This window comes from Pelobates fuscus, chromosome 5 (assembly GCF_036172605.1).
Source record: "Pelobates fuscus isolate aPelFus1 chromosome 5, aPelFus1.pri, whole genome shotgun sequence".
Lineage (NCBI taxonomy): Eukaryota > Metazoa > Chordata > Amphibia > Anura > Pelobatidae > Pelobates > Pelobates fuscus.
The window spans coordinates 84,418,668-84,444,431 of NC_086321.1; the positions used below are offsets into that span (position 1 = coordinate 84,418,668).

The 25,764-nt window shown below is 42.5% G+C and overlaps 1 protein-coding gene across 1 annotated transcript in view; it reads right to left on the reverse strand.

Moving 5' to 3' along the window:
• Positions 1-1,101: 1,101 nt before the first annotated feature.
• LOC134612012 (chondroitin sulfate proteoglycan 4-like) overlaps positions 1,102-25,764 on the reverse strand; it is a 70,196-nt gene continuing 45,533 nt past the window's right edge. Inside the window, exons 6-10 of the mRNA XM_063456396.1 lie at positions 12,840-13,038; positions 11,859-11,990; positions 9,897-10,069; positions 4,134-4,317; positions 1,102-4,011 (exon numbers count right to left, since the gene is read on the reverse strand). Coding sequence (XP_063312466.1) covers positions 1,955-4,011; positions 4,134-4,317; positions 9,897-10,069; positions 11,859-11,990; positions 12,840-13,038 — 2,745 coding nt within the window. The 3' untranslated portion in view covers positions 1,102-1,954. The remainder of the gene's footprint in view (positions 4,012-4,133; positions 4,318-9,896; positions 10,070-11,858; positions 11,991-12,839; positions 13,039-25,764) is intronic.

The window sequence follows — 25,764 nt, forward strand, 5'->3', positions numbered from 1 at the left end:
CCCAGCCCAAATCTCTGTGTGAGGACCTGCAGAATGAGAAATGCTCTTCCACTCATGTTGCAATCACACAGTCCAAGGGGCTCTGTGTGCCCTCTGTACTGTATGAGCTAGGAAATTCCTCTGCTGATGTCACTACAGACATCAACAAAGGGAATCTGTTAGCAGGTGGGGTTAGGACTGGGATTAGAGATAGGATTGTGGGTTGGATTACTGGTATGATTATGGGTTGGATTAGAGACAATATTGGGTTAGGATTGGGATGAAATGTAGGGTATCATTATACTCGAGAACAGTAGCAGAATACAAATATGGGGTGATTGCATTAGTGGGACACGTGTGGTTTGTGAATTTCCTCAAAATACAACGTGTGGGGGAAAAAAAACTAATATGGTGATAAAATGGTTTTATAAATGTGTCAAAATGTTTGTAGTTATAAAGTCTGTGGGATGTACTTTCTACAAATATATACTTTTATGTAGCAGTTTTGGATTTGATGACGACAATCAAAGTTTTAATGTCAGGATGCCAAATTTTGCAAAGTTTTAGCTTTAAAGTTGTAATTCGCTCCTTCCAGTATTTATTTTATGACTTCTAAAAATGGAAATACTAGACATATTGGGCATTTTAACAATCAGGACTAATTAGTGAATCTATTTTAAGTTTGATTTCTTTGTCCTTGGTGTGTATAAATTATCAAATGTAAAACTGAGAATTATTACTGTAATTCCCCTCCTCTTCTTTTAATGGTGTCATGCATACACATAGGGTATTGAATTGGGTAATAGTAACACCCCCTGGATGTTGGGCTACGGTAACATGCCCAGGACGTACTTGAAAACCAGAATAATCTCAATGTACCTTTCCTGGTTAAATACTTTGCTATTATGACTTTTTAGCAGAACTGGTACATATGATGCAGTAAAGAGATTTGATCATAGAGGCTATAAGGGTATTTTAAATTTAAAGAAAGATCGAATTAGATATTTTTCTGCAGTTGAAAAAAACTGAAAAAACTAGATAAATCTATCGTCAAATGTTATGCTTTTGTATTACAAGCTAGTTTATGTTATCAGCATCATCCATAAGATAATAAAAACGAAAAGGTAATTTTTTTTATTTACAAATGTGGCAACAAAGTAACAAATGAGCTTTTCAATGTGTATTGGTTTACTACTTTTACTACAATATAAAATATATATTTAAATATATTGCATGGAAAGTAACATGAAAACATGTATAGAACTATCAAGTAAAATAACCTGTGTATGCAATATTATATTATATGTAAAATAAATTTAACAACTGTTATATACAGAAACATTTACTTTGATTAACTATATGTTTATGGCGAACACACACACAAACATACACACACATAAAAAGAAACAATATTTTTCTTTAGCCATTTTAACACTTAACTTCAGCAAGTGAACCGCCTCTACTGTATATCATTCAAACTGTTGTTTGTCAACAGTACAGTATCTGTTCCACATATAATAAACAACGGGGTTATTTATGTGATATTAACGGCGATATACATAGATATTGAATACATACACAAAAAATAAATAAATAAAACTAAGGTATGTATTTATATTTATAGATCTAAAGCCACGACACATTTTGTTCCACTGTATTTCTAGGTAACAGTGATAAATCTAATTTGGGAATCAGAGATGACGCTTGCAATATATTTAACTATAAATAAAATATAATAATTACACATTGATATATAACAACTACTACAGTAGTTCAGATTCAGCAGAAGTAGCCCATTGATTATAGATCAACTGTTTAATTGTTAAAGCAGGAAACACTGCTTACTCTATAAAAAACACAAGAGATAAATGACAATAAAATAAATATAATCGCGCTTTTAGTAAACATAAAAATGAAAACATTTATAGAATACATCCAAGGGCTTACAAAAAAATGTCTTGAGCTGGCTTGTTCTCTATACCCAATATTGATTAGTTTTCAGGGTAGGATTTGTTGCTCTACAGTGTTGAATCATTTCAGGATCCATTAGTAGCCAGGAGTTCTGTTGAGCATTTATGGTAAGAGATGGGTCATATTTAGTAGGCGAATGGTCATGCCTAGTGGACAATACTGGGCTCACAGAGATGTAATCCGTGCTTTTCTGTAGAGGGGTTACTGTGACAGTTGGCACTGTTGTACTTCGTTCAGTGTGTGGGCTCGGGACCTGAGGCACAATGCTATATGAATGGCTTCTGACATGTGGCTTAGTCTTTTTTGTCTTACGTTTTAGAAGCCAAAACCAAACAAAGAAAATGGCAGCCAGTAGCAAAATAGCAAATATCACAAGTGGAATAATTATGGAAAGTGTATTGCTGCCTTGACTTGGCTCTGATTTAGGGCTTATGGCAACAGATTTTATGGTAGCCACAGTCACTCTTCTGGAGGAACTAGTGGTTACTGTGTCTGTGTCATAGAAAAGATTGTCTTCATCCTTCAGGCTTCCCCATCGATTGCGATTCCCAAGCCGCTGTACCACCTTTATGGGTGCATTTGCAGTTGTAGTATTTTGCCAGTAATTCAGTGTATTTTTTTCACTGGCAACAGAGGTAAGCAATGATTGAGATTTGCTCGTTGATATAGATGCTTCTGTTGTCACAAAGAGGGAATCATAAGGAACCACTGAGTAGTGGAAGTATCCTATTGCAGGTGGCACATTTTTGGCCTTGAGTAAGAAAGCAAAAGAGTCATTTAGCATTTCAACATCTGTAACATTGGCAATTACATCCAATTGTACACAACCTGTATCAATGTCATTTTGAGTAAACATATCAATAACCTCCAGTACGTGCTTTTGGGGATGTTTTCTTTGTACAAGTCTAGCATATGTCGGAGATTCAAGCAGATGGAATTCTGGATCACTACTTGTAATATTTGCCAATTCAGTTGCGTCTAGGTCTTTTTTCTTTAATGTGTAAACTGTACCTGCTGCTATCTTTATCTCCGATCCCACATTCAAGAGAGGTTCCACTGTGATATTAACCACCTGACCTGTGAGGTTGCTTTCAGATGTGAAGACAACAATCTCAAAACTATCATAAGATGCATTAAGGTGCCCAACTTCGTAAGTTATTTCACCCAGGTCTATGTTGTTCTGGTCAAACTTGGTCACAGCTATACCGTCTATGATTAGCTTGCCAAAGAGAGACGGCTGTACCACTTCATAGCTTATAACAGTGCTCTTTCCATCTGTTACTGCTGCCAAATGAGCATTAGTAATGTTAACCAAGGTTTGTCCTTGAGGAATGGCAAGATTTGTTTTGTTAACTAAGGTGATCGAAACAGGAGTGACTTCCAGATTAAACAGCTTATACAAAGGTTTGTGCTTTCCATCAGTCACACTAAAATAAAAAAGTCCAGAAGAAGAGCTTCCATCTTGCACAAACCAAAGATTGTCATTATTAATATCTGCTTGTGTAAAATGCTGAACAGAAACATTAAAATTTTCTCGTTTTGCCAAGAAACCATTATTAGGAGGACTTATAATGGTGTATTTTATATCTGCTGGAGGGTTATCTAGATCTTCAACGTTTAGATTGTTAGAGGAAATGGCGATCTTTTTCCCTTGCAAGACTTTCAAATATGGTCTTTTTGTCTTCAGCTCTGGAGCTTGGTCATTTACACCTATGACAGTGATGTTAAACATCTCTTCCACTACGCCAGCCTCTGGCTTCACCGCTGATTTGCTTTTTAAGTTAAGCCAGGTGGCAAATGTAAAATTATCACTGAGAGACTCTGAGCCATCATGTAGATATGTAATTCCAAATTTGTTGATAATGTACTGTGAAAAGTTGGGTTTTTCTTTTGTAATATTCCGATCTCCGACTATAATTACTCCGTGGCTGGGCATTAATATCACCTGGTACCAAACTTCGTAGGAGGGGCGTTGTGATTCTGGAAGCTTGACCAAAAGATTTGAAGCATCCAACATTGACTTAGTTATTAGACTTTTTCCACCTTCCTCAACAGTAGCACCTAGTACAAAACAAATCTACGTTAGTACATTGTATTTAACAGCGGATTCCATTCCAAGACTCTTCATATCAATCTAGAAACGTGTACTAAAGAAAGGCATAAAATATAATTTACATGTTTACCTGTATTGGCTACAAGTTGTGTCGATCTCTTAGGATCACTAATATCATAAGATACTGTGATAAGGAATACTTGGGAAATCAGGACAGCTGGGGGAGCAGAAACGGTGAATGAAAACGAATCCTGTGTACTCCAGACCACAGATTCTCTATCTGTATGATCATACAATATTAACCCATCATTGACCTGTGCAAAGACATAAAAACCAGTAAGTAGCCGATCTACAGTTAGCTAACATACAGGCTTAAGAAACTGAGTTTTTAACTGTATTAAAAACAACAAGATATTATTCATGTGTTTTGAGGAATGTAGGGTATTTACATTTTCAGATTTTTGTCTCCCTTGCACATGCTAGTTATTTGTTAATAGCACATCACCTTTGTGAACTGCAACTGCTGGTACTTTGTTTTGTGTAAGTTGTCTCCCTGTAGATGATTGTAAATTGCCACTCGTGAGCCAAAATAATGCAACACGAATGAATTGTATTATGATGCTATGTAGGTTTGCTTACAGTATTTAGATTATATTTAAGGGACACAAATTAATAATATGCATAAAGGAAAAATTCTGAACATTTGTGAATTGGAAGAAAAATATATCCTTAAATAAATATTCTACAACCTTTCAAAAAGGTATCAGAAATCCTTAAAATGATAACAATCCTTGAATCATGCATGCCCTAAAATAGGTGTAGAATTCACAAACCCTACTGTAAAAAAATGTCTTACTGTAAATCATGCTAAGTACATCTAAATAAACAGGCAACTTATTTCAACATTATGTAAACAGTACGGCTAATAAAGGGCTCCCCCTACAGGGTTTTGTATGAAATATGTGAACAAAACAAAAAGACAAATTTCAGGTGCCGGGCATTAGGCTCCACTTTAGTTATTTAAAGCACAACTTCAAATGAACTTGAGATCTTAAAAAATGTGGAGAATAGTATAAAATATGAAGTTACCATATCTTTAGTAGTTTATCCAACGTGTTTTGATGTGATTGATTTATGTAAATTAGCACATTTTAGAGGGCATACCCACATAATTTGGATCTACAATTATTTAGAACAAGATGATTGCAGGTACCACCATAGGTTAGTCAAATGTTCCACCAGAAACCAAAGAAAAACAAGTAATTTATCATTTGCAAAATAACAACCAAAACCATCCCAGGAAAGCACCACATGACCAGCAGGAGGAAATAATGAGATCCCAATGGGTGCTTAGAATTTAGCTACAATTAATTAAAATAACATAGATGAAAAAATGTTTTGCTGCTTGAACCAAATGTTTTCTGAAACAATTAATTCTGGGATTTTAGTCATACTAAAATACAAATGAGCAGCTTTAACAGATCAGCCATAACATTAAAACCACCTGCTTAATATCATGTGGGTCCTCCTTGTGCTGCCAAAACAGCTCTGATGCAATGAGGCATGGACTACACAGGAACTCTCAATGTGTCCTGTGGTATTTGGCACCAAGACAGTAGCAGCAGATCTTTTTACGTCCTGCAAGTTTTTTGGATTAAAATCTGGGGAATTTGGAGGCCAATACAACACCCTAAACACTTTGTTATGTTTCTTAAACAATTCCTGAACAATTTTTTTGCAGTGTGGCAGGTTGCATTATCCTGCTGAAAGAGGCCACTGCCATCAGGAAACACAATTGACATGAAGGGGTTTACGTGGTCTGCATTCTCTAGGTAGGTAATACATGTCAAAGTAACATCTACATGAATGCCAGAGGTTCCCCAGCAGGATATTGCCCAGAGCATTACACTGCCTCTGCTGGCAAGCATTCTTTCCATATTGCATCCTGCTGCCATCTCTTCCCCAGGTAAAAGATGCGCATGAACTTGGCCATCCACCTGATCTAAACTTGATTCAACAGATCAGGCAACCTTTTTCCATTGCTCCATGGTCCAGTTCTGACACTCACATCCCCATTGAAGGCGCTTTCTGTGGTGGACAGGAGTCATCATGAGCCCTCTTACTGGTATGAGGCTACGTAGCAAACTGCAATGAACTGTGTGTTCTGATATTTGGAGCTAATGGAAACTTTGTTCTGGATGGTTATTCCACCTTTTTAAGGCTTTTTAAGTTATTAATATTCATTGTTTCTAGTGATGTCGCGAACATAAAATTTTCGGTTCGCGAACGGCGAACGCGAATTTCCGCAAATGTTCGCGAACGGGCGAACCGCCTTAGACTTCCATAGGCAGGCGAATTTTAAAACCCACAGGGACTCTTTCTGGCCACAATAGTGATGGAAAAGTTGTTTCAAGGGGACTAACACCTGGACTGTGGCATGCCGGAGGGGGATCTATGGCAAAACTCCCATGGAAAATTACATAGTTGATGCAGAGTCTGGTTTATTTCCATAAAGGGCATAAATCACCTAACATTCAGGTATGATGTTGTATCGATCAGGTAGTGTAAGGGTTACACCCGCTTCACAGTGACAGACCAAACACCCCGTTTAACGCACCGCAAACAACCGCAAACAGTCCATTTGCACAACCGCAAACTCCCCATTTGCACAAGGTTGGATACCAAGCTAGCCATGTCCCGTTCCTTGTCCTCACTGATGTCATTGAAGGTCTCTTCCTCCACCCAGCCACGTACAACACCAAGGGTCCCCGAAAGGTGACAACAAGCCCCCTTCATTTTTTTTTTTAAATGTACACTACTTTTACACCAGATATGAGTTGCACTGGTGTTACACTGTGCCCTGGCAGGCCCTGAAACGCACACGTGTGAAGGAAACTGACTGCTATTATTTCACAGTCAAATTTCTAGTTTTTTTTTTAATGTACACTACTGTTACACCAATGATTGGCCAACGTCATGCCTACGCCCCCAAAACGTTTGTGTGTGGGGGTGCTGGAATGACGTGGGCCAATGGGAGCCTTGTAGCGGAGCGGCAGGGGTTAATCCAAGGGCTCTCTGCTGGTACTCAGGATTCATCATACAGAAGGCAGGACACACAGCATAATTCCCATTCCCAAGGACCACACGACACATAGCCTGGGAGTAAACTGACAATTTTTATTCAAGGCTCCAGGAGTTAACTGTCAACTCTCAACTCTCAACTTTTAAATGTTCTGCAATGCAGTAATAGCAAGACATACACAAGGGAAAACCATCACAGTACATATTGAAGACACAAAATATAAAACCAAACCTCTGAATACTCAGGGGACATGGCACTTAGTGGCGATGTCCCGCCACATATCTCCCCCTTGTCCGCTCCCGGCAGCCCCAGCCTGACTCACATGGGTCAGCTGGCTGCTGCCCGGAGTGGACACAGTCTTTTAGTGCCATGTCCCTCTCCATGTCTTCCTCCCTTAATTCTATTATATTACATTTACTGCCCCCCCTCTCCATGTCTTCCTCCCTTAATTCTATTATATTACATTTACTGCCCCCCTCTTCATGTCTTCCTCCCTTAATTCTATTATATTACATTTACTGCCCCTCTCCAATAGTCCTTGTATTACACACATTATCTCTGTATTACACACTGTATCTCTGTATTACACACTGTATCTCTGTATTACACACTGTATCCCTGTATTACACACTGTATCCCTGTATTACACACTGTATCCCTGTATTACACACTGTATCCCTGTATTACACTCAGTATCTCTATATTACACACAGTATCCCTGTATTACACACAGTATCCCTGTATTACACTCAGTATCTCTGTATTACACACTGTATCCCTGTATTACACACTGTATCCCTGATTACACCCAGTATCTCTATATTAAACACAGTATCCCTGTATTACACTCAGTATCTCTATATTACACACTGTATCCCTGTATTACACAATGTATCCCTGTATTACACTCAGTATCTCTATATTACACACAGTATCCCTGTATTACACACAGTATCCCTGTATTACACTCAGTATCTCTGTATTACACACAGTATCTCTGTATTACACACAGTATCTCTATATTACACACAGTATCTCTATATTACACACAGTATCCCTGTATTACACTCAGTATCTCTGTATTACACACTGTATCCCTGTATTACACACTGTATCCCTGTATTACAGTCAGTATCTCTGTATTACACACAGTATCTCTATATTACACACTGTATCCCTGTATTACACTCAGTATCTCTATATTACACACAGTATCCCTGTATTACACACAGTATCCCTGTATTACACTCAGTATCCCTGTATTACACTCAGTATCTCTGTATTACACACAGTATCTCTATATTACACTTAGTATCCCTGTATTACACACAGTATCCCTGTATTACACTCAGTATCTCTATATTACACACAGTATCCCTGTATTACACTCAGTATCTCTATATTACACACAGTACCCCTGTATTACACTCAGTATCTCTATATTACACACAGTATCCCTGTATTACACTCAGTATCTGTGTATTACACACTGTATCCCTGTATTACACACTGTATCCCTGTATTACACACTGTATCCCTGTATTACACTCAGTATCTCTGTATTACACACAGTATCTCTATATTACACACAGTATCCCTGTATTACACTCAGTATCTCTGTTTTACACACTGTATCCCTGTATTACACACTGTATCCCTGTATTACACTCAGTATCTCTGTATTACACACAGTATCTCTATATTACACACAGGTTACTGGCTATGGGGATAATGTATAATAAACACAGGTTACTGGCTATGGGGGGATAATGTATAATAAACACAGGTTACTGGCTATGGGGGGATAATGAATAATAAACACAGGTTACTGGCTATGGGGGGATAATGTATAATAAACACAGGTTACTGGCTATGGGGGATGATGTATAATAAACACAGGTTACTGGCTATGGAGGATAATGTATAATAAACACAAACACACAAAAAAAATAATACAAAAAAAAGAATGCAGCTTCAAAATTAATCTAAGTTGCATGCTGTCTAGGAGGTGGGAGGGTCTGGGAGGGAGGGTCTGCTGCTGATTGGCTGGAATGTTTCTGCTGACTGTGAGGTACAGGGTCAAAGTTTACTCAATGATGACGAATAGGGGGTGGCCCGAACATCGCATATGTTCGCCGTCCGTGGCGAACGCGAACAAGCTATGTTCGCCAGGAACTATTTGCCAGCGAACCGTTCGGGACATCACTAATTATTTCTAAAGTACAAGAGGTTGACTAGTTATTGCAGATGTGTGTGGAGTTGGCATGAGTATGCTGCTCATAGTGAGTGGGAGATTCACAGATAAGCCAGTCTGAATGAAGCAGGAAAGGTGAAGAGTGGATTTAGGTTGAAATGTTGGCGACTTTTACATATTATATTTTGAACATATAAGTATTCTAGTGATGTTTCAGAAAAAAGTTTCATAATAATTCAAACAGTTTGTTAAAATAACAATTCCAATGAAGATGTTTTGGGGGGGCTGAAGTCCATGTTTTGAAAACTGTTTTTTTTTTTTTTTTAATGAATATTATAAAACCAAAGAGAGTCTAGAATACTTTTATAAGACTTAAAAAGGTGGAAAAACCATCCAGAAAAAAAAGCTTCCCTTAGCTCCCAATATTTGAAATGATCTACTTCTGTATCTGCTATCAAACCATTAATGTATTGAATTGTTAGATCTCGACTAGTTTAAACTAAGAGTCACTTCAAACTATTCTTGCTCGTGAGAAGCTTGCTAAACAAATATGGTGTATCTCTGGAACACATATTGTTTGTTTAAATGTAGAAACTTATACATTGTGGGATACAAACCATTTCTTGTGTGAAACTAGAGACTTCCTCAGTTCTGTTCGGTGTGGTTAACTTTACAATTTGTCCATGTTTTGGTGGACTGACAACAGTAAATGTTACTGTCCTGTTCCTCATATTATCTTCATCATTAGTTACTGCTTTTAATACATCAGAAGAAATACCCTTCTTGGTTCCTGAAAAACACAATACAAAAGTCAGAGCTAACTATAGTATGAAGGAAATTGTGGGCAGTGTAATCTGTAAAAAGTATAACAACAACAATAATAATAAAAAAAAACCATAAACTCGAATAATGTAAGCAGGGTTGCCCTTTTTTGACTTCCCGAGGTTTCCCAAGAGAACACTGTCCAGAGCTACTGCCGTCCTGCCTTTTTCTCTTCCCCAGGTAAACCACGCACCCGACCAACCACCATATCTAAAATAAAATGTTATTTGTCAGACCAGGCAACCTTCTTGCTCAATGATCCAGCGGCAGATCGGCAGTGGACAGAAGTCATCATAAGCACTCTGACCGGTCTGCGGCTTTGTAGAAATGCACTGTGATACACTGTGTGTTCTGACACCTTTCTATCAATTATTTAAATGTCCATAGAGATATGGGATAGTGCACAAGTAACATTTTGATTTGGTTTTTATTGTATTGATTGGGTTGATGTCTACTATAGTCCTTGTTGCTGCCCAGGAGTAGTGGGAGTTGGAGAGCAGGGTTTAATTTTGCATGTTTGTATTTGCTTTTGTATTACACAGCCATGTTATGGTCCTGCCGCCCACCCCATGTGTTCCCTATTAAGGGTTAATAAGTGTGTAGAGGGTGAAAAAATAACCTTTGTCTCAGAGATTTTACCTTTTAGCTGAAAGCAGCAAGGTGAATTGTTAGTGTAGGACTCCCCTAGGAGGCTTTGCCTTGACGTTGGCAGATGAGATTACACTTAAATGGCCACTTTAGTGATACTAACATACCTCCAGTTATTTAAATGTGCATTGGGCCTTGGGATAGTCCGAAAGTAACTTTTTACTTTAGTTTTTACCTTTCTATCATGGCCAGCATTACATTTTTCAGAAATATGAGCTACAGTAGCTCTTCTGTGTGATCGGACCAAATGGTCTAGCCTTTGCTCCCCACATGCATCAACAAGCCTTGGGCACCAATGATCCTGATGCCGGTTTGTGGGTAACAATTGCATATTGTGAACACCCTACAAGACTTGCTGTTTTGGAGATGATCTGGCCAGTCCATCTAGTCATCACTGTTTGTCAAAATCACTCAGATATTTTAACTTGCCCATTTTTCCTGCTTCCAACACATGAAATTCAAGAACTGACTGTTCACTTGCTGCCTAATATATTCCACCCCTTGACATGTACCATTGTAACAATATAATCAATGTTATTCACTTCACCTGTAAGTGGTTTTATTGTTGTGGCTGATAAGTGTAGATATTGAAAAAATAACATCTGTACCCCAGGAAGCACTTAGGCGATACATATACTTTTCTGGGTTAAAGGGACACAAAAGTCATCCAGACTACTCCATTACAATTAAGTAGTCTGGGGGCAGTGGTCCTGTATGTTAGCCTTCAAAGCAAAACATTGCCATTTTGCAGAAAGGGCAATGTCTACTTTGAAGGGTTAAGCCATTATAGGTGCTTACACTGCACTGATCAAATAAAACTTGGTCACGTCACATTGCAGCTCACAGGGAATCCCACATTTGCATCAGGTCCCTAATGATGGAGGAAGTGGTGCCTCCTCTATGACATTGCTGGAGATGGAGATGGCAGAAATGCAGAGGGAGTCTCGGAGCTAAAAAGGGTAAGCCAAAACCCTTTTATAACAATTTTATGGCAACATGGGGGAGCTGAATATAACTAGTGACAGGGGCACTGTAGGAATATAAGCCTGTATTCCTAAAGCTACAGTGTTCCTCTAAATATCTGAAAGTATTATTTAAAGACAAATTACCTGGAAATACTCCCAATCCTTTGTTAACTTCTATGTTTATGACAAGGGTCCTTGCGGTGATACTAAAGATTTGCCGTGGTGCAAAATTCAAACCATCTGTGACCTGGAAGTTAAACCCCCCCGACATTGCTCCTGAAAAGAAATGAGTATAGACTCAGAGATGCATAAATTCTGAGATATACGATTAAAATACACACTAAAAACATATGCATAGAAAATGGCTAAAATATGTTTAAAAGGTATTTGCAGTCATTATCTGCTGAAAAAAAATAAGTGTCGTTACACTGCCTGGGAAATTATCTTTCCAAATATTCTGGGTGCAATGTACTTTAATCATAGGTATTCAACTTTATGCTATCTAGGCTAGTCAATGTTATATCTACAAAAAAACAAAAGAAAAAAATATAAAATGTAATAATCCTACACAAAGCATTACATTACTTGTCTTATGCCTAGATATTTTTTATATAACTGAGAGAAAGAAGTATCGGCACACTTTTTTTGTCATTGTTGCAGTAAACACCAATGCAATCCTTATGCATGCAAATATACTGGACTGAATATATCAATATCAAACACCAGGTGCAGTGGGACAAATAATTAATAATTCTTTAACATCTGAAAGACAAATCTGAGGTAGTCAAGTTTTTAAAAAAATGGCTGAAGTTCACTGTATTTACAAACACCAACAATGAATAATGAAATTAAAGAGAAAAAAAAAGGTGGGGATTACACCAAAAGATTGGGGTGTTGGAGGGTGGGAGGTGGTTAATGTTACACTTTACTTGTAAAACTATTATCAGACTTATTAAATATATTAATAACAGTATTTACAGGCATTTATTGTACAAAATGTACAATGTACAAATGCACAAGGTCCTAGGCTTGAACAGCAGTCACCAATTGATTTCTGTATACTATACACAAAAAGTTGATGTTCTAGTGCAGGGATACCTTACCGTAAAATATTATAGAACTTACCACTATGTACAAATACAAGATGACCTTCATTTATGTGTTCCTGGGTGAAATTGAGTATACTTTTGTTGGGATCAGATTTTAGTGCCAGGTAGCCATTGTTTGGTGGAGTAATGGAATACGCAAGATCTGCTGGAGGAGAGTCCTTATCCTCAGCAGATAGGTCCTCGGAAGTAACTTCTGTGACCGAGCCAACCCACACCTGAAATTAGAGAATATTTACTGATGTGGTTTGTTTGTTTTTATGTTAATATATACACAGTTTTAGTGGTAGTTACAGACAGAGCCAGTATCCCCAATGCACCCCTAATGTATTTATATTTAAGGGCTGTGGTGGGGTGACAGTGTCTATAGTTGGGTGACAGGGGCGGCGGTGGGGTGACAGGGACTGTGGAGGGGTGACAGGGGCTGTATAAAAGTTACTTTCCCCCCTCCCTTGGACCATTCCTACATTCTGCTGCCCCCACTTTTCAATTAAACCCTTAAAAGGACCACTGTCCTATGTGTAAAACACAAACAAAAGAAGCTGGTCCCAGAGGACCAGTGACCTTACCATATTGAAATGCAGTTAATCGCAGTGGAACTGTTACATGCACAGTGATCACTATCAAAAAGCTAAATGTAACTGCTCTGGGCCAGAAGCACTTAGGATTAACTCCTTCCCAATAAGTTACCAGCATGCGTTTGCTCTCAGAGTGATCCATGTGTAGGAAAACATTCAGCTGATGCACACTTTAACAGTATACTGCACATATTTGCCCTGCATGTGAGTATGAGGCTTGGCAATGAAAGGTTGCCCTCATCTTTTCAGTGACCACAAATCTACAGCGAACAAAGATCTTTGAACTTCACCGTCATACAGAGAAGAATTAAGATCCAACAGGGCCCTAGGCAAGTTACCAGTTAGCTAATGGGTCAAGCAAATTCATAGTTTCATGTCCCCTGTCTAACCCTTAGGGCCATTATCTTGCTCTGACAACATACACAGTGATCATAAGTGATAGGAAGGCGGAGATAAGTAAAGTTTAACTGCATCATTCGCACATTCTGCTGCCCCCACCCCCTTTAAATAGAAAATGGTGTAACTCCTCCATTATCATATTATAGGAACAGTATAGGTAAAAAAAAATGCATATCATTGTCCCACTCTCCCCCCCCCCCCAACAGTAAACCTACTGTCACTAAATGTTTTTTCCCCCCTAAACAGTGTAAAAATTTGCTTTAGAAATACCTTTTTTAAATATTAGAAACATAGAATGTGACGGCAGATAAGAATCATTCGGCCCATCTAGTCTGCCCAGTTTTCTAAATACTTACATTAGTCCCTGGCCTTATCTTAAATATAGGATAGCCTTATGCCTATCCCACACATGCTTATACTCCTTCACTGTTTTAACATCTACCACTTCAGCTGGAAGGCTACCACTTCAGCTGGAAGGCATCCACTACCCTCTCAGTAAAGTAATACTTTACTTCAAATTGGGCAGACTAGATGGGCCTATTGGTTCTTATCGGCCGTCACATTCTATGTTTTTATGTTTATTTATTTAAATAAACATATATATATTTATTTGATTAGCTTTTCTGCTCCTCCTGATTTTATGTAATTTCCCCGTTTGCGTTCTCCCTGCTTCCTGTATTTCAGCCGGACTGTTTGTACTTTAGAAATAATTAGTGATGTCCCGAACGGTTCGCTGGCGAATAGTTCCTGGCGAACATAGCTTGTTCGCGTTCGCCACGGACGGCGAACATATGCGATGTTCGGTCTGCCCCTATTCATTATCATTGAGTAAACTTTGACCCTGTACCTCACAGTCAGCAGACACATTCCAGCCAATCAGCAGCAGACCCTCCCTCCCAGACCCTCCCACCTCCTAGACAGCATACAATTTAGATTGATTCTGAAGCTGCATTCATTTTTTTTTGTGTGTGTTTATTATACATTATCCTCCATAGCCAGTAACCTGTGTTTATTATACATTATCCTCCATAGCCAGTAACCTGTGTTTATTATACATTATCCCCCATAGCCAGTAACCTGTGTTTATTATACATTATCCCCCCATAGCCAGTAACCTGTGTTTGGGGGACACACCTAATGTCCTCCCCCCTGGTCCCCACCCCTGAGCGGTGGGTGGGGGCCCTAAACACAATTTAGGGGGGGTTGGACCTGTCAGTCTCTTCATTTACCTGTCAGAGCATTCTGATTGGATGGCTTAAACCCACCAATCAGAGTGCTCTGAGCCTAATTGCAGGGCGGGGCAAGGCTTTATAAGCCTTCCCCCGCCCGGCAGAGCTCAGTCTGCGTGGAGCCCTCGCCGGGTGAAGATGGATTATATTTTTTTGCGCTTTTTTTTTGCGTCGGTTATTATGGATATTTATTTGGCCTTTTTTGGGGCTGAAAAAAGATTTTAGAAGAAAGAAAACATCGAATGGTAAGTTATTTTTTTTTTTTTACAGGTTCTTGGTTAAATGTTCCCCCCTCATTAGTTTTAGGGTGAGGGGGGTAGGTAGGGGGATCATTTTTTTGGGGGGGAGGGGGTGACTAGGGGTTTGGGGACCCCTAGTCACCTGGGGGACACATTTTTTTAGGGCCCCCACCCGCCGCTCAGGGGTGGGGGCGGGGGGGGAGGACAATAGGTCCCCCCTTATTGGTATTTAGGGCCCCCACCCGCCGCTCAGGGGTGGGGGCCAGGGGTGAGGACATTAGGTCCCCCCTTTATTAGTATTTAGGGCCCCCACCCACCGCTCAGGGGTGGAAGCCAGGGGGGAGGACATTAGGTCCCCCCCAATTTGTGTTTAGGGCCCCCACCCACCGCTCAGGGGTGGGGGCCAGGGGGGAGGACATTAGGTCCCCCCCCAATTTGTGTTTAGGGCCCCCACCCACCGCTCAGGGGTGGGGGCCAGGGGGGAGGACATTAGGTTCCCCCAATTTGTGTTTAGGGCCCCCACCCACCGCTCACGGGTGGGGGCCAGGAGGGAGGACATTAGGTTCCCCCCCAATTTGTGTTTAGGGCCCCCACCCACCGCTCAGGGGTGGGGGCCAGGGGGGAGGACATTAGGTTCCCCCAATTTGTGTTTAGGGCCCCCACCCACCACTCAGGGGTGGGGGCCAGAGGGAGGACAGTAGGTCCTCCCCCCCTTACTTTTGTTTATGGCCCCCACCCACCGCTCAGGGGTGGGGGCCAAGGGGGAGGACATTAGGTCGGCCCCTTATTCTTGTTTAGGGCCCCCACCCACCGCTCAGGTGGGTGGGGGCCCATCACTATTGTGGCCAGAAAGAGTTCCTGTGGGTTTTAAAATTTGCCTGCCTATTGAAGTCTATTTCATGTTCAAAATGTCATGTTCGCGATATCACTAATTAATGGCCATGCTCCAGTGATTCTCTATGAGAATCAATAATGACACACCTATATGGGTGGGCTGGAGCTTAGTGATACTATTTGCATCATTTAACACTAGTGATGTACCGAACTGTCCTCCGGCGAACAGTTCCTGGCGAAATTAGCGTGTTCGCGTTTGCCGCTGCGGGCGGACACATGCGCAGTTCGATCCGCCCCCTATTCGTCATCATTGGGCAAACTTGGACCCTGTGCCTCTCGGTCAGCAGACACATTCCAGCCAATCAGCAGCACTCCCTCCCTTCCACACCCTCCAACCTCCCTCCCAGCATCCATTTTCGATTCATTCGGAAGATGCATGCTTAATGAGAGGAGGGAAAGTTTAGCTGCTGCTGATTAGATAGGGAAATTGATAGCTAGGCTAGGGTATTCAGTGTCCACTACAATCCTGAAGGACTCATCTGATCTCTGCTGTAAGGACAGCACCCCAAAAAGCCCTTTTTAGGGCTATAACATCAGGCTGCTTTTTTTTTTTTTTCCCTGTGTAATGTAATTGCAGGTGCCTGCCTGCCAGCTTCTGTGTGAGGTTCACATTGGATACTGTGCCTATTTGCCCAGTGCCACCACTCATATCTGTTTTAATAATTGGTTAAGCTTTAGATTTAAAATAAATAATTTTTTTTCACTGTAATAGAAGAGCAGTTGCCTGCCTGCCAGCTTCTGTGTCAGGTTGGATGCCTTGCCCATTTGCACAGTCAGTGCCACCACTCATATCTGTTTTAACAATTGGTTAAGCTTTAGATTTTAAATAAATATTTTTTTTCACTGTAATAGAAGAGCAGTTGCCTGCCTGCCAGCTTCTGTGTGAGGTTCACATTGGATACTGTGCCCACTAGCCCAGTGCCACCACTCATATCTGTTTTAACAATTGGTTAAGCTTTAGATTTAAAATAAATAATTTTTTTTCACTGTAATAGAAGAGCAGTTGCCTGCAGCCAGCTTCTGTGTCAGGTTGGATGCCTTGCCCATTTGCACAGTCAGTGCCACCACTCATATCTGTTTTAACAATAGCTTAAGCTTTAGATTTTAAAGAAATCATTTTTTTTCACTGTAATAGAAGATCAGTTAGTTGTCTGCAAGCGTCTGGGTGTCAGGCCTACTTCAGCGTGTGCTCTGCAGACCTGTGCCAGCGTGCTTTGACAGTTGCCAATCATATCTGGTGTCTCTTTAGCGTGCTTTTAAAACCAAAATTTGTTTTTCACTGTTATAGATTGAATAGCAGTTACTTGTCTTCAAGCCGGTGTCTCAGGCCTACAGTGTGTGCTCTGCAGAACTGTTCCAGTGTGCATTGCCAATCATATCTGGTGTCTCTATAGCGTGCTTTTAAAACCAAAATTTGTTTTTCACTGTTATAGATTGAATAGCAGTTACTTGTCTTCAAGCGGCTCTGTCAGTCCTTCCTGTAGCGTGTGCTCTGCAGAACTGTTCCAGTGCACATTGCCAATCATATCTGGTCTCACAGTAGCTTGCACGCATAGTACCACTAATCCCCCAAAAAATGACAGGCAGAGGCAGGCCACCCCGCAGGGGCCGTCGTGGTCGTGGTGCTGTGATTCCCTTTTGCCCTAGAATAATGCCCAGTTTTCAGAAGCCACGTACCCTGAACTTGAAAAGTTCTGAGGACTTAGTTGACTGGCTAACACAGGACACCCAATCTTGTACAGCCTCCGCTCGGAACCTTGACGCACCATCCTCCTCCAGCTTAGCTTCAGGCACCTCTCAAGATAGCACTCACCTGCCTGCCGCCACCACCAAAACTAGCACCACAGCCGCTTTACTTGGTATGTCAGAGGAGTTATTCACACACCCGTTTGAAGAAATGAGTGATGCGCAACCATTATTGCTAGAGGATGTAGATAACAGGGATATGTCTCAGGCAGGCAGCATTAAACACATGGAGGTACGGTGTGATGATGATGATGTTGTACCCGCTGCTGCTTCCTTTTCTGAGTTGTCAGATACAAGCGAAGCGGTTGATGATGACGATGCGTCCATGGATGTCACGTGGGTGCCCGCTCGGCAAGAAGAAAAACAGGGCGAAAGTTCAGATGGGGAGACAGAGAGGAGGAGGAGGAGACGAGTTGGAAGCAGGGGGGGGGTCGTCGCAAGGAGCTAGTGGCACAGTCAGACAGCATGCATCGGCACCCGGGGTCAGCCCGACAGCACGCCAATCAACGCATGCTGTGTCCACCACCAGAATGCCGTCATTGCAGAGCTCAGCAGTGTGGCATTTTTTTTGTGTGTCTGCCTCTGACAACAGCGATGCCATTTGCAACCTGTGCCAAAGGAAACTGAGTCGTGGGAGGTCCAACACCCACCTAGGTACAACTGCTTTGCGTAGGCACATGATCTCACATCACAAACGCCTATGGGATCAACACATGAGTACAAGCAGCACGCCTACTCTAAGCCGCCATCCTCCTCCTGGTCCAGCATCTTCAGCCACGTCAACCACTGCTGTCCTTCTTGCCCCCTCTCAACCATCCGCCACTCCGTCTCCCGCCTTGAGCAGTTCCCGCTCATCTGCCCACAGTCATGTGTTTCTGTCAAGGACATGTTTGAGCGTAAGAAGCCAATGTCACCAAGTCACCCCCTTGCCCAGCATCTGACAGCTGGCTTGTCCGAACTATTAGCCCGCCAGCTTTTACCATACAATCTGGTTGAGTCTGAGGCGTTCAAAAAATTTGTAGCTATTGGGACACCGCAGTGGAAGGTACCCGGCCGGAATTTCTTTTCACAAAAGGCAATCCCCAACTTGTACTCGATTGTGCAAAAGGAAGTCATGGCATGTCTGGCACACAGTGTTGGGGCAAGGGTCCATCTGACCACTGATACCTGGTCTGCAAAGCATGGTCAGGGCAGGTATATCACCTACACTGCGCATTGGGTAAACCTGCTGACGGCTGACAAGCAAGGAATGCGTGGCATTGCAGAGGAGTTGGTGACACCGCCACGAATTGCAGGCAGTCCTGCTGCCACCTCCTCTACTCCTCCTACTCCATCCTCTTCCATAACCTCCTCGGCTGAGTCCTCTTGTGCCGCTGCTTCTTGCTCCACATCAACGGCACCCTCCCAGCTCCCCAGGTACTATTCCACATCCCGGATATGGCAGTGTCACGCCGTCTTGGGTTTGACTTGCTTGAAAGCAGAGAGTCACACCGGACAAGCACTCCTGTCCGCCCTGAACGCACAGGTGGAAAAGTGGATGACTCCGCAGCAACTGGATATCGGCAAAGTTGTGTGTGACAACGGAAAAAATTTGATAGCGGCATTGAAGTTGGGCAAGTTGACACATGTGCCGTGCATGGCACATGTGTGTAATCTGATCGTACAACGCTTTGTGCATAAGTACACAGGCTTACAGAACGTCCTGAAGCAGGCCAGGAAGGTGTGTGGCCATTTCAGGCGTTCCTACACGGCCATGGCTCACTTTGCCGATATCCAGCGGCGAAACAACATGCCAGTGAGGCGCTTGATTTGCGACAGCCCTACACGTTGGAATTCAACACTCCCAATGTTCGACCGCCTGCTCCAACAAGAAAAAGCTGTTAATGAATATTTGTATGACCGGGGTGCTAGGACAGCCTCTGGGGAGCTGGGAATTTTTTTGCCACGTTACTGGACGCTCATGCGCAATGCCTGTAGGCTCATGCGTCCTTTTGAGGAGGTGACAAACCTAGTCAGTCGCAGTTGTGTGTGTGCGTGTGTATGGCTGTCTGCCTGTGTGTGTGTGTGTGACAGGGTGAAGATTTCTTGCACATGGGTGTGACAGGGTGAAGATTTCTTGCACATGGGTGTGACAGGGTGAAGATTTCTTGCACAGGGCGCCCAAAGGCCTAAGGCTGGCCCTGCGCATGGGTCAGTGGCTCTGCACCAGACTTCCCTCCAATTGATCAAAGTTAAAGGATTTCAAGTGGACTGATTACAATTACAGGGCCTCTAAAGAGTCCTGTATTGTTATTTGTCGTCACTACCTTCCCGCGTCGGGAGTGGGTCATTTGCGCCCCTGCTGCCTTCCTTGCATGTGGTAGCTGTTTGTCAGGGATTTGTCAATCCATATCTGCCAAGTGACCCTATGTAGGGGTAACAGTCCCTATTCTGCTCTGTGTCAGTGTGTATCATGGTCTCTGTGGACAGGGAACAGTCTCTATTCTGCTCTGTGTCAGTGTGTATCAGGGGTTTTGAGGACAGGTGTCAATCCATATCTGCCAAGTGACCCTATGTATATCTGCTGTCAGTACACAGGAAAAGTTTAAATATTTCTTGTTCTACGTTCTCTGCAACTCCACGCACCGACTCATCCAATACGTGAAGATCTGGGGTTTCTCTGACTCTCCTCAGTAGTGTATCAAACAGAGTCTGCACTGTGGTAACACGGACATCTTCAGGACATAACTCAACTATTTGCAGATAGGCAGTCTGCAGCTTCTCTTTTTCACCTGTTCTCTTCTTTCTCTTATGCGTATTCTTGTCTATATGCAGGTGGTCTCTTGACTTTCTTTTAACCAATTCGTTCCTTCCATATGGTTTCAAAAGATCTCTGGCATCATTACTTTCAATGCAAATAACGTCATCATAGTTAGTCTCCTCATTATTCACCGGGAAGAGAGTGTTTGCACTGACTACCCACAGCATGCTCTTGCCATTGCCTACTCCACCTTCAACGACAGGGTGCAAGTCCCAAGGAGAAGAATCATTCACTTTATTATCTGTCTTTATTTCACAAGTAGTGCCTGGAACATCCTCATGGGTCACAAGATGTAAATCTGGACTAATGTCAAACCCAGGGTCTGGAAAATCATCAATTTGAAATTTTTCGAATAATCCCAGTGGGCTGCCACATTCTTCCTCCTCTGATGGTATTAAAGTTTGCAGAGATTCACTATGGGGTGGTGTCAAGCATTTTGGAGAACAATTAAGCATTTCCATCCCAATACGTTTCAGATGTCCTATCAGCTCTTCCACCCTATGCGATACTATGGGCAGGCTACCCGTGACGTCATTACTCACGGCCCTATTTCACGCGGACACTCAGTGTCAGTGTGTATCATGGTGTCTGTGGACAGGGAACAGTCTCTATTCTGCTCTGTGTCAGTGTGTATCATGGTCTCTGTGGACGGTGAACAGTCTCTATTCTGCTCTGTGTCAGTGTGTATCATGGTCTCTGTGGACGGTGAACAGTCTCTATTCTGCTCTGTGTCAGTGTGTATCAGGGGTTTTGAGGACAGGTGTCAATCCATATCTGCCAAGTGACCCTATGTAGGGGGAACAGTCTCTATTCTGCTCTGTGTCAGTGTGTATCAGGGGTTTTGAGGACAGGTGTCAATCCATATCTGCCAAGTGACCCTATGCAGGGGGAACAGTCTCTATTCTGCTCTGTGTCAGTGTGTATCAGGGATCATTAGGATAGGTGTCAATCCATATCTGCCAAGTGACCCTATGTAGGGGGAACAGTCCCTATTCTGCTCTGTGTCAGTGTGTATCATGGTCTCTGTGGACGGTGAACAGTCTCTATTCTGCTCTGTGTCAGCGTGTATCATGGTCTCTGTGGACAGGGAACAGTCTCTATTCTGCTCTGTGTCAGTGTGTATCAGGGGTTGTGAGGACAGGTGTCAATCCATATCTGCCAAGTGACCCTATGTAGGGGTAACAGTCCCTATTCTGCTCTGTGTCAGTGTGTATCATGGTCTCTGTGGACGGTGAACAGTCTCTATTCTGCTCTGTGTCAGTGTGTATCATGGTCTCTGTGGACAGGGAACAGTCTCTATTCTGCTCTGTGTCAGTGTGTATCAGGGGTTTTGAGGACAGGTGTCAATCCATATCTGCCAAGTGACCCTATGTAGGGGGAACAGTCTCTATTCTGCTCTGTGTCAGTGTGTATCAGGGGTTTTGAGGACAGGTGTCAATCCATATCTGCCAAGTGACCCTATGTAGGGGGGGCAGTCTCTATTCTGCTCTGTGTCAGTGTGTATCAGGGGTTTTGAGGACAGGTGTCAATCCATATCTGCCAAGTGACCCTATGTAGGGGGAACAGTCTCTATTCTGCTCTGTGTCAGTGTGTATCAGGGGTTTTGAGGACAGGTGTCAATCCATATCTGCCAAGTGACCCTATGTAGGGGGAACAGTCCCTATTCTGCTCTGTGTCAGTGTGTATCAGGGGTTTTGAGGACAGGTGTCAATCCATATCTGCCAAGTGACCCTATGTAGGGGGAACAGTCTCTATTCTGCTCTGTGTCAGCGTGTATCAGGGGTTTTGAGGACAGGTGTCAATCCATATCTGCCAAGTGACCCTATGTAGGGGGAACAGTCCCTATTCTGCTCTGTGTCAGTGTGTATCAGGGGTTTTGAGGACAGGTGTCAATCCATATCTGCCAAGTGACCCTATGTAGGGGGAACAGTCCCTATTCTGCTCTGTGTCAGTGTGTATCAGGGGTTTTGAGGACAGGTGTCAATCCATATCTGCCAAGTGACCCTATGTAGGAGGAACAGTCCCTATTCTGCTCTGTGTCAGTGTGTATCAGGGGTTTTGAGGACAGGTGTCAATCCATATCTGCCAAGTGACCCTATGTAGGGGTAACAGTCCCTATTCTGCTCTGTGTCAGTGTGTATCATGGTCTCTGTGGACAGGGAACAGTCTCTATTCTGCTCTGTGTCAGTGAGTATCAGGGCTGGGCTTTGAGGACAGGTGTCAATGTTAGGTGATTTCTGCCCTTTATGGATTAAAAGCAGACTCTGCATCAACTGTGCAATTTTCCATGGGAGTTTTGCCATGGATCCCCCTCTGGCATGCCACAGTCCAGGTGTTAGTCCCCTTGAAACAACTTTTCCATCACTATTGTGGCCAGAAAGAGTCCCTGTTGTTTTTAAAATTCGCCTGCCCATTGAAGTCAATGGCGGTTCGCGCGGTTCGCCGGTTCGCGAACATTTGCGGAAGTTCGCGTTCGCCGTTCGCGAACCGAAAATTTCGGGTTCGCGACAACACTATTTAACACATGCCCACAATGCCTGCCCAAGAAGTACTCAAACTAAGTTACACTACAAATACAGCATTCAGACACTATAACTTACATACCACATCTCTCACACACAACGACACACACACACACACACACACACACCTTATCATATAGTGTCATATGTTTTAGACAGGCAAACTCATAAATACCTATAGAGCTTTGTGTAATATATCAATCTCTCTATATCTCTATCTAGGGAGGTTGAATAACAGGGACTGGAGGGCAAGTGGGTACTGAGGTTGGCAGACATTGATTGTCAGGGAAGGGAGTTAACAGTGGGTAGTGAAGTTGGCTGACAAGTACAGTTGGGTAGTGAGGTTGGCTGACAGGGACTGGCAGGGAAGGAATTAACAGTGGGTAGTGAGGTTGGGTGACAGGGACAGTTGGGTAGTGAGGTTAGCTGACAGGGACAGGTAGGAAAGGAGTTAACAGAGGGTAGGGGTGTTGGCTGACATAGGCTGCAGGAGAATTTACTTGCATTACAAACAGGGAGGGAGAGGAGTGAATATGGGCTCTAGCTTTGTCTCTGTGGTGCAGTCTGTGCTGCGAGCATTCCTTACACTGCAGAAGACATGCCTCTATTTTTATTGGCTGGAAAAGGTATGTTTATTTCAGAGTCTGGGAACCAGGAACATGTTGACATGTGAGAGGGGGGTGGCTAAGGAGGCTGGGTTACACTGCTGAAAACAACAAAACATTTTACAGCACTGCAGGAAAACTACACAGAATTGGAAGAAAATAAACTAACCACAGGTATTTCAGCTTATTAGCTTTCATTTAAACGTACCTTGTTTAGCAGCCTGGAGTGTCTCTTGAAGGAACATACTCAACTTTCTGTCACTTGCCGTAATTGAGAGTGACACTGCCCTAACCTTCCCATAATAAACCAAGCTTTCTCTATAGAAAAGTTAACCTGTATTACCATGAATGACGAAGAGTAGAAATATGGCCCAGAAGCAACTAGCCCTCCATTAATGAAATTGTGAATTATACTTGGATAAACATGCTCAACAAATCCAGTATAAACATAATCACAACAAGCACATTTATTTTGAGACACATTTTCTCTACTTGTGTATAATGATTATAAGCAATAAAATAAAAGATCAGGAAATTACAGTTAAATAAAAGTAGCAAAACGAATCTGGTCCTAGTGTGTTAAATAGCCTTGGTACCTAATGGTTAAGGTATTCTAAGTAGCAATTGTTTATTAACTTGACAATGTAGAATATGCAGAGTCACAAACATCTTCTAATCTTTAAAAGGGCTGATATATATATATATATATATATATAAACATTTTAAAAAAAACATTTTTTACCCCTCCTGGGTGGTATGTTTATTCCTCATTCTCGGGTCCTCTACCAGAGTCCTGGGAGTCTGAGGGTTCTGCGCAGTAGCTGTTCCTAGAACTGTACACTTCTGGACAGTGATCTCAGATGTCCCACCTGGAATCTGTTGAAGCCACCGCCCGCCACCCCCTAACATCCTTTCTATTTCTTCATTCAGGTGTTGGTATTTCTCCACGTTCTAATGTTCCTTCTTCCTGTTGTTGTAGTCACTGGGTATCTACATCCACTACGACTGCAGTCTTCTTTTCCTTGTCTACCACCACAAGGTTGGCCAGCATTTGCTTGTCTGTCTGGATCTTAGATCATTCTCAACTACCCTTTTGCTGGTGTATGCTGTTCCTGCTAACATCTTACATCCAGCTACTTTGTGCAGGACATCTTGCATCCGGCTACTAGATGCTGGCTTCTTTGTGGTAGACTCCATTCCATGCTAGGATTAGTGCCTTAGTGCTGTCTTTCAGTCCTGCCTTTTCCAACCACTGCCTTCACTTTCCACATCCTTTCTAGCTCTTCTTTCAGTCTTGGCATGTTCCTTTTTCCTTATGTTATAGTCACATGACTGGTACTGAACAAAATTGTTTCTTGTCAACCACCACTAAGCACGGCCGGACTGGGAAAAATATTAGGCCCGGGCATTTTTCAATCAGAGTGGCCCCCTAAGAAGGGGGCGGGGCCAGGGAGGGTGTGTTTTGTCATCACTAATGACAAGCACGCCCCCTCTCAAAGTGAGCATGTTGGTTCAATGCGCAGAGCCCCGCTGAAAAGATCTGGCATTAGAAAAAGGCCCTGAATTTGTTCTGCGCAAACAAATTTAATAACATGCTTGTGCTGTGTTTGCTTTTAAATTGTCTCTGGTGTCTCCACAAGTGGGATACCTGAGGACAAAAGGGCCAGGAAAGTGTATGGTGCATGTGTTTGTAGCCTGCTTGTGGGATCGCGTGTGTGTAGAGTGTGGTGTGGTATTGTGTAAATAGGTCAATTTCATTTGTCTTTGTGGTGTAATATGTGTGGCTAGGGGCTGTAGAGAGTGTGTGTATAGGGGGCATAGTGTTATAGGGGATGTAGCGAGTGTGTGCATATGGGCTGTAGTGTGTGTGTGTATAGGTGACGTAGTGTGTGTAGGGGTTGTAGAGAGAGTGTGTTCAGAGAATGTTGTATG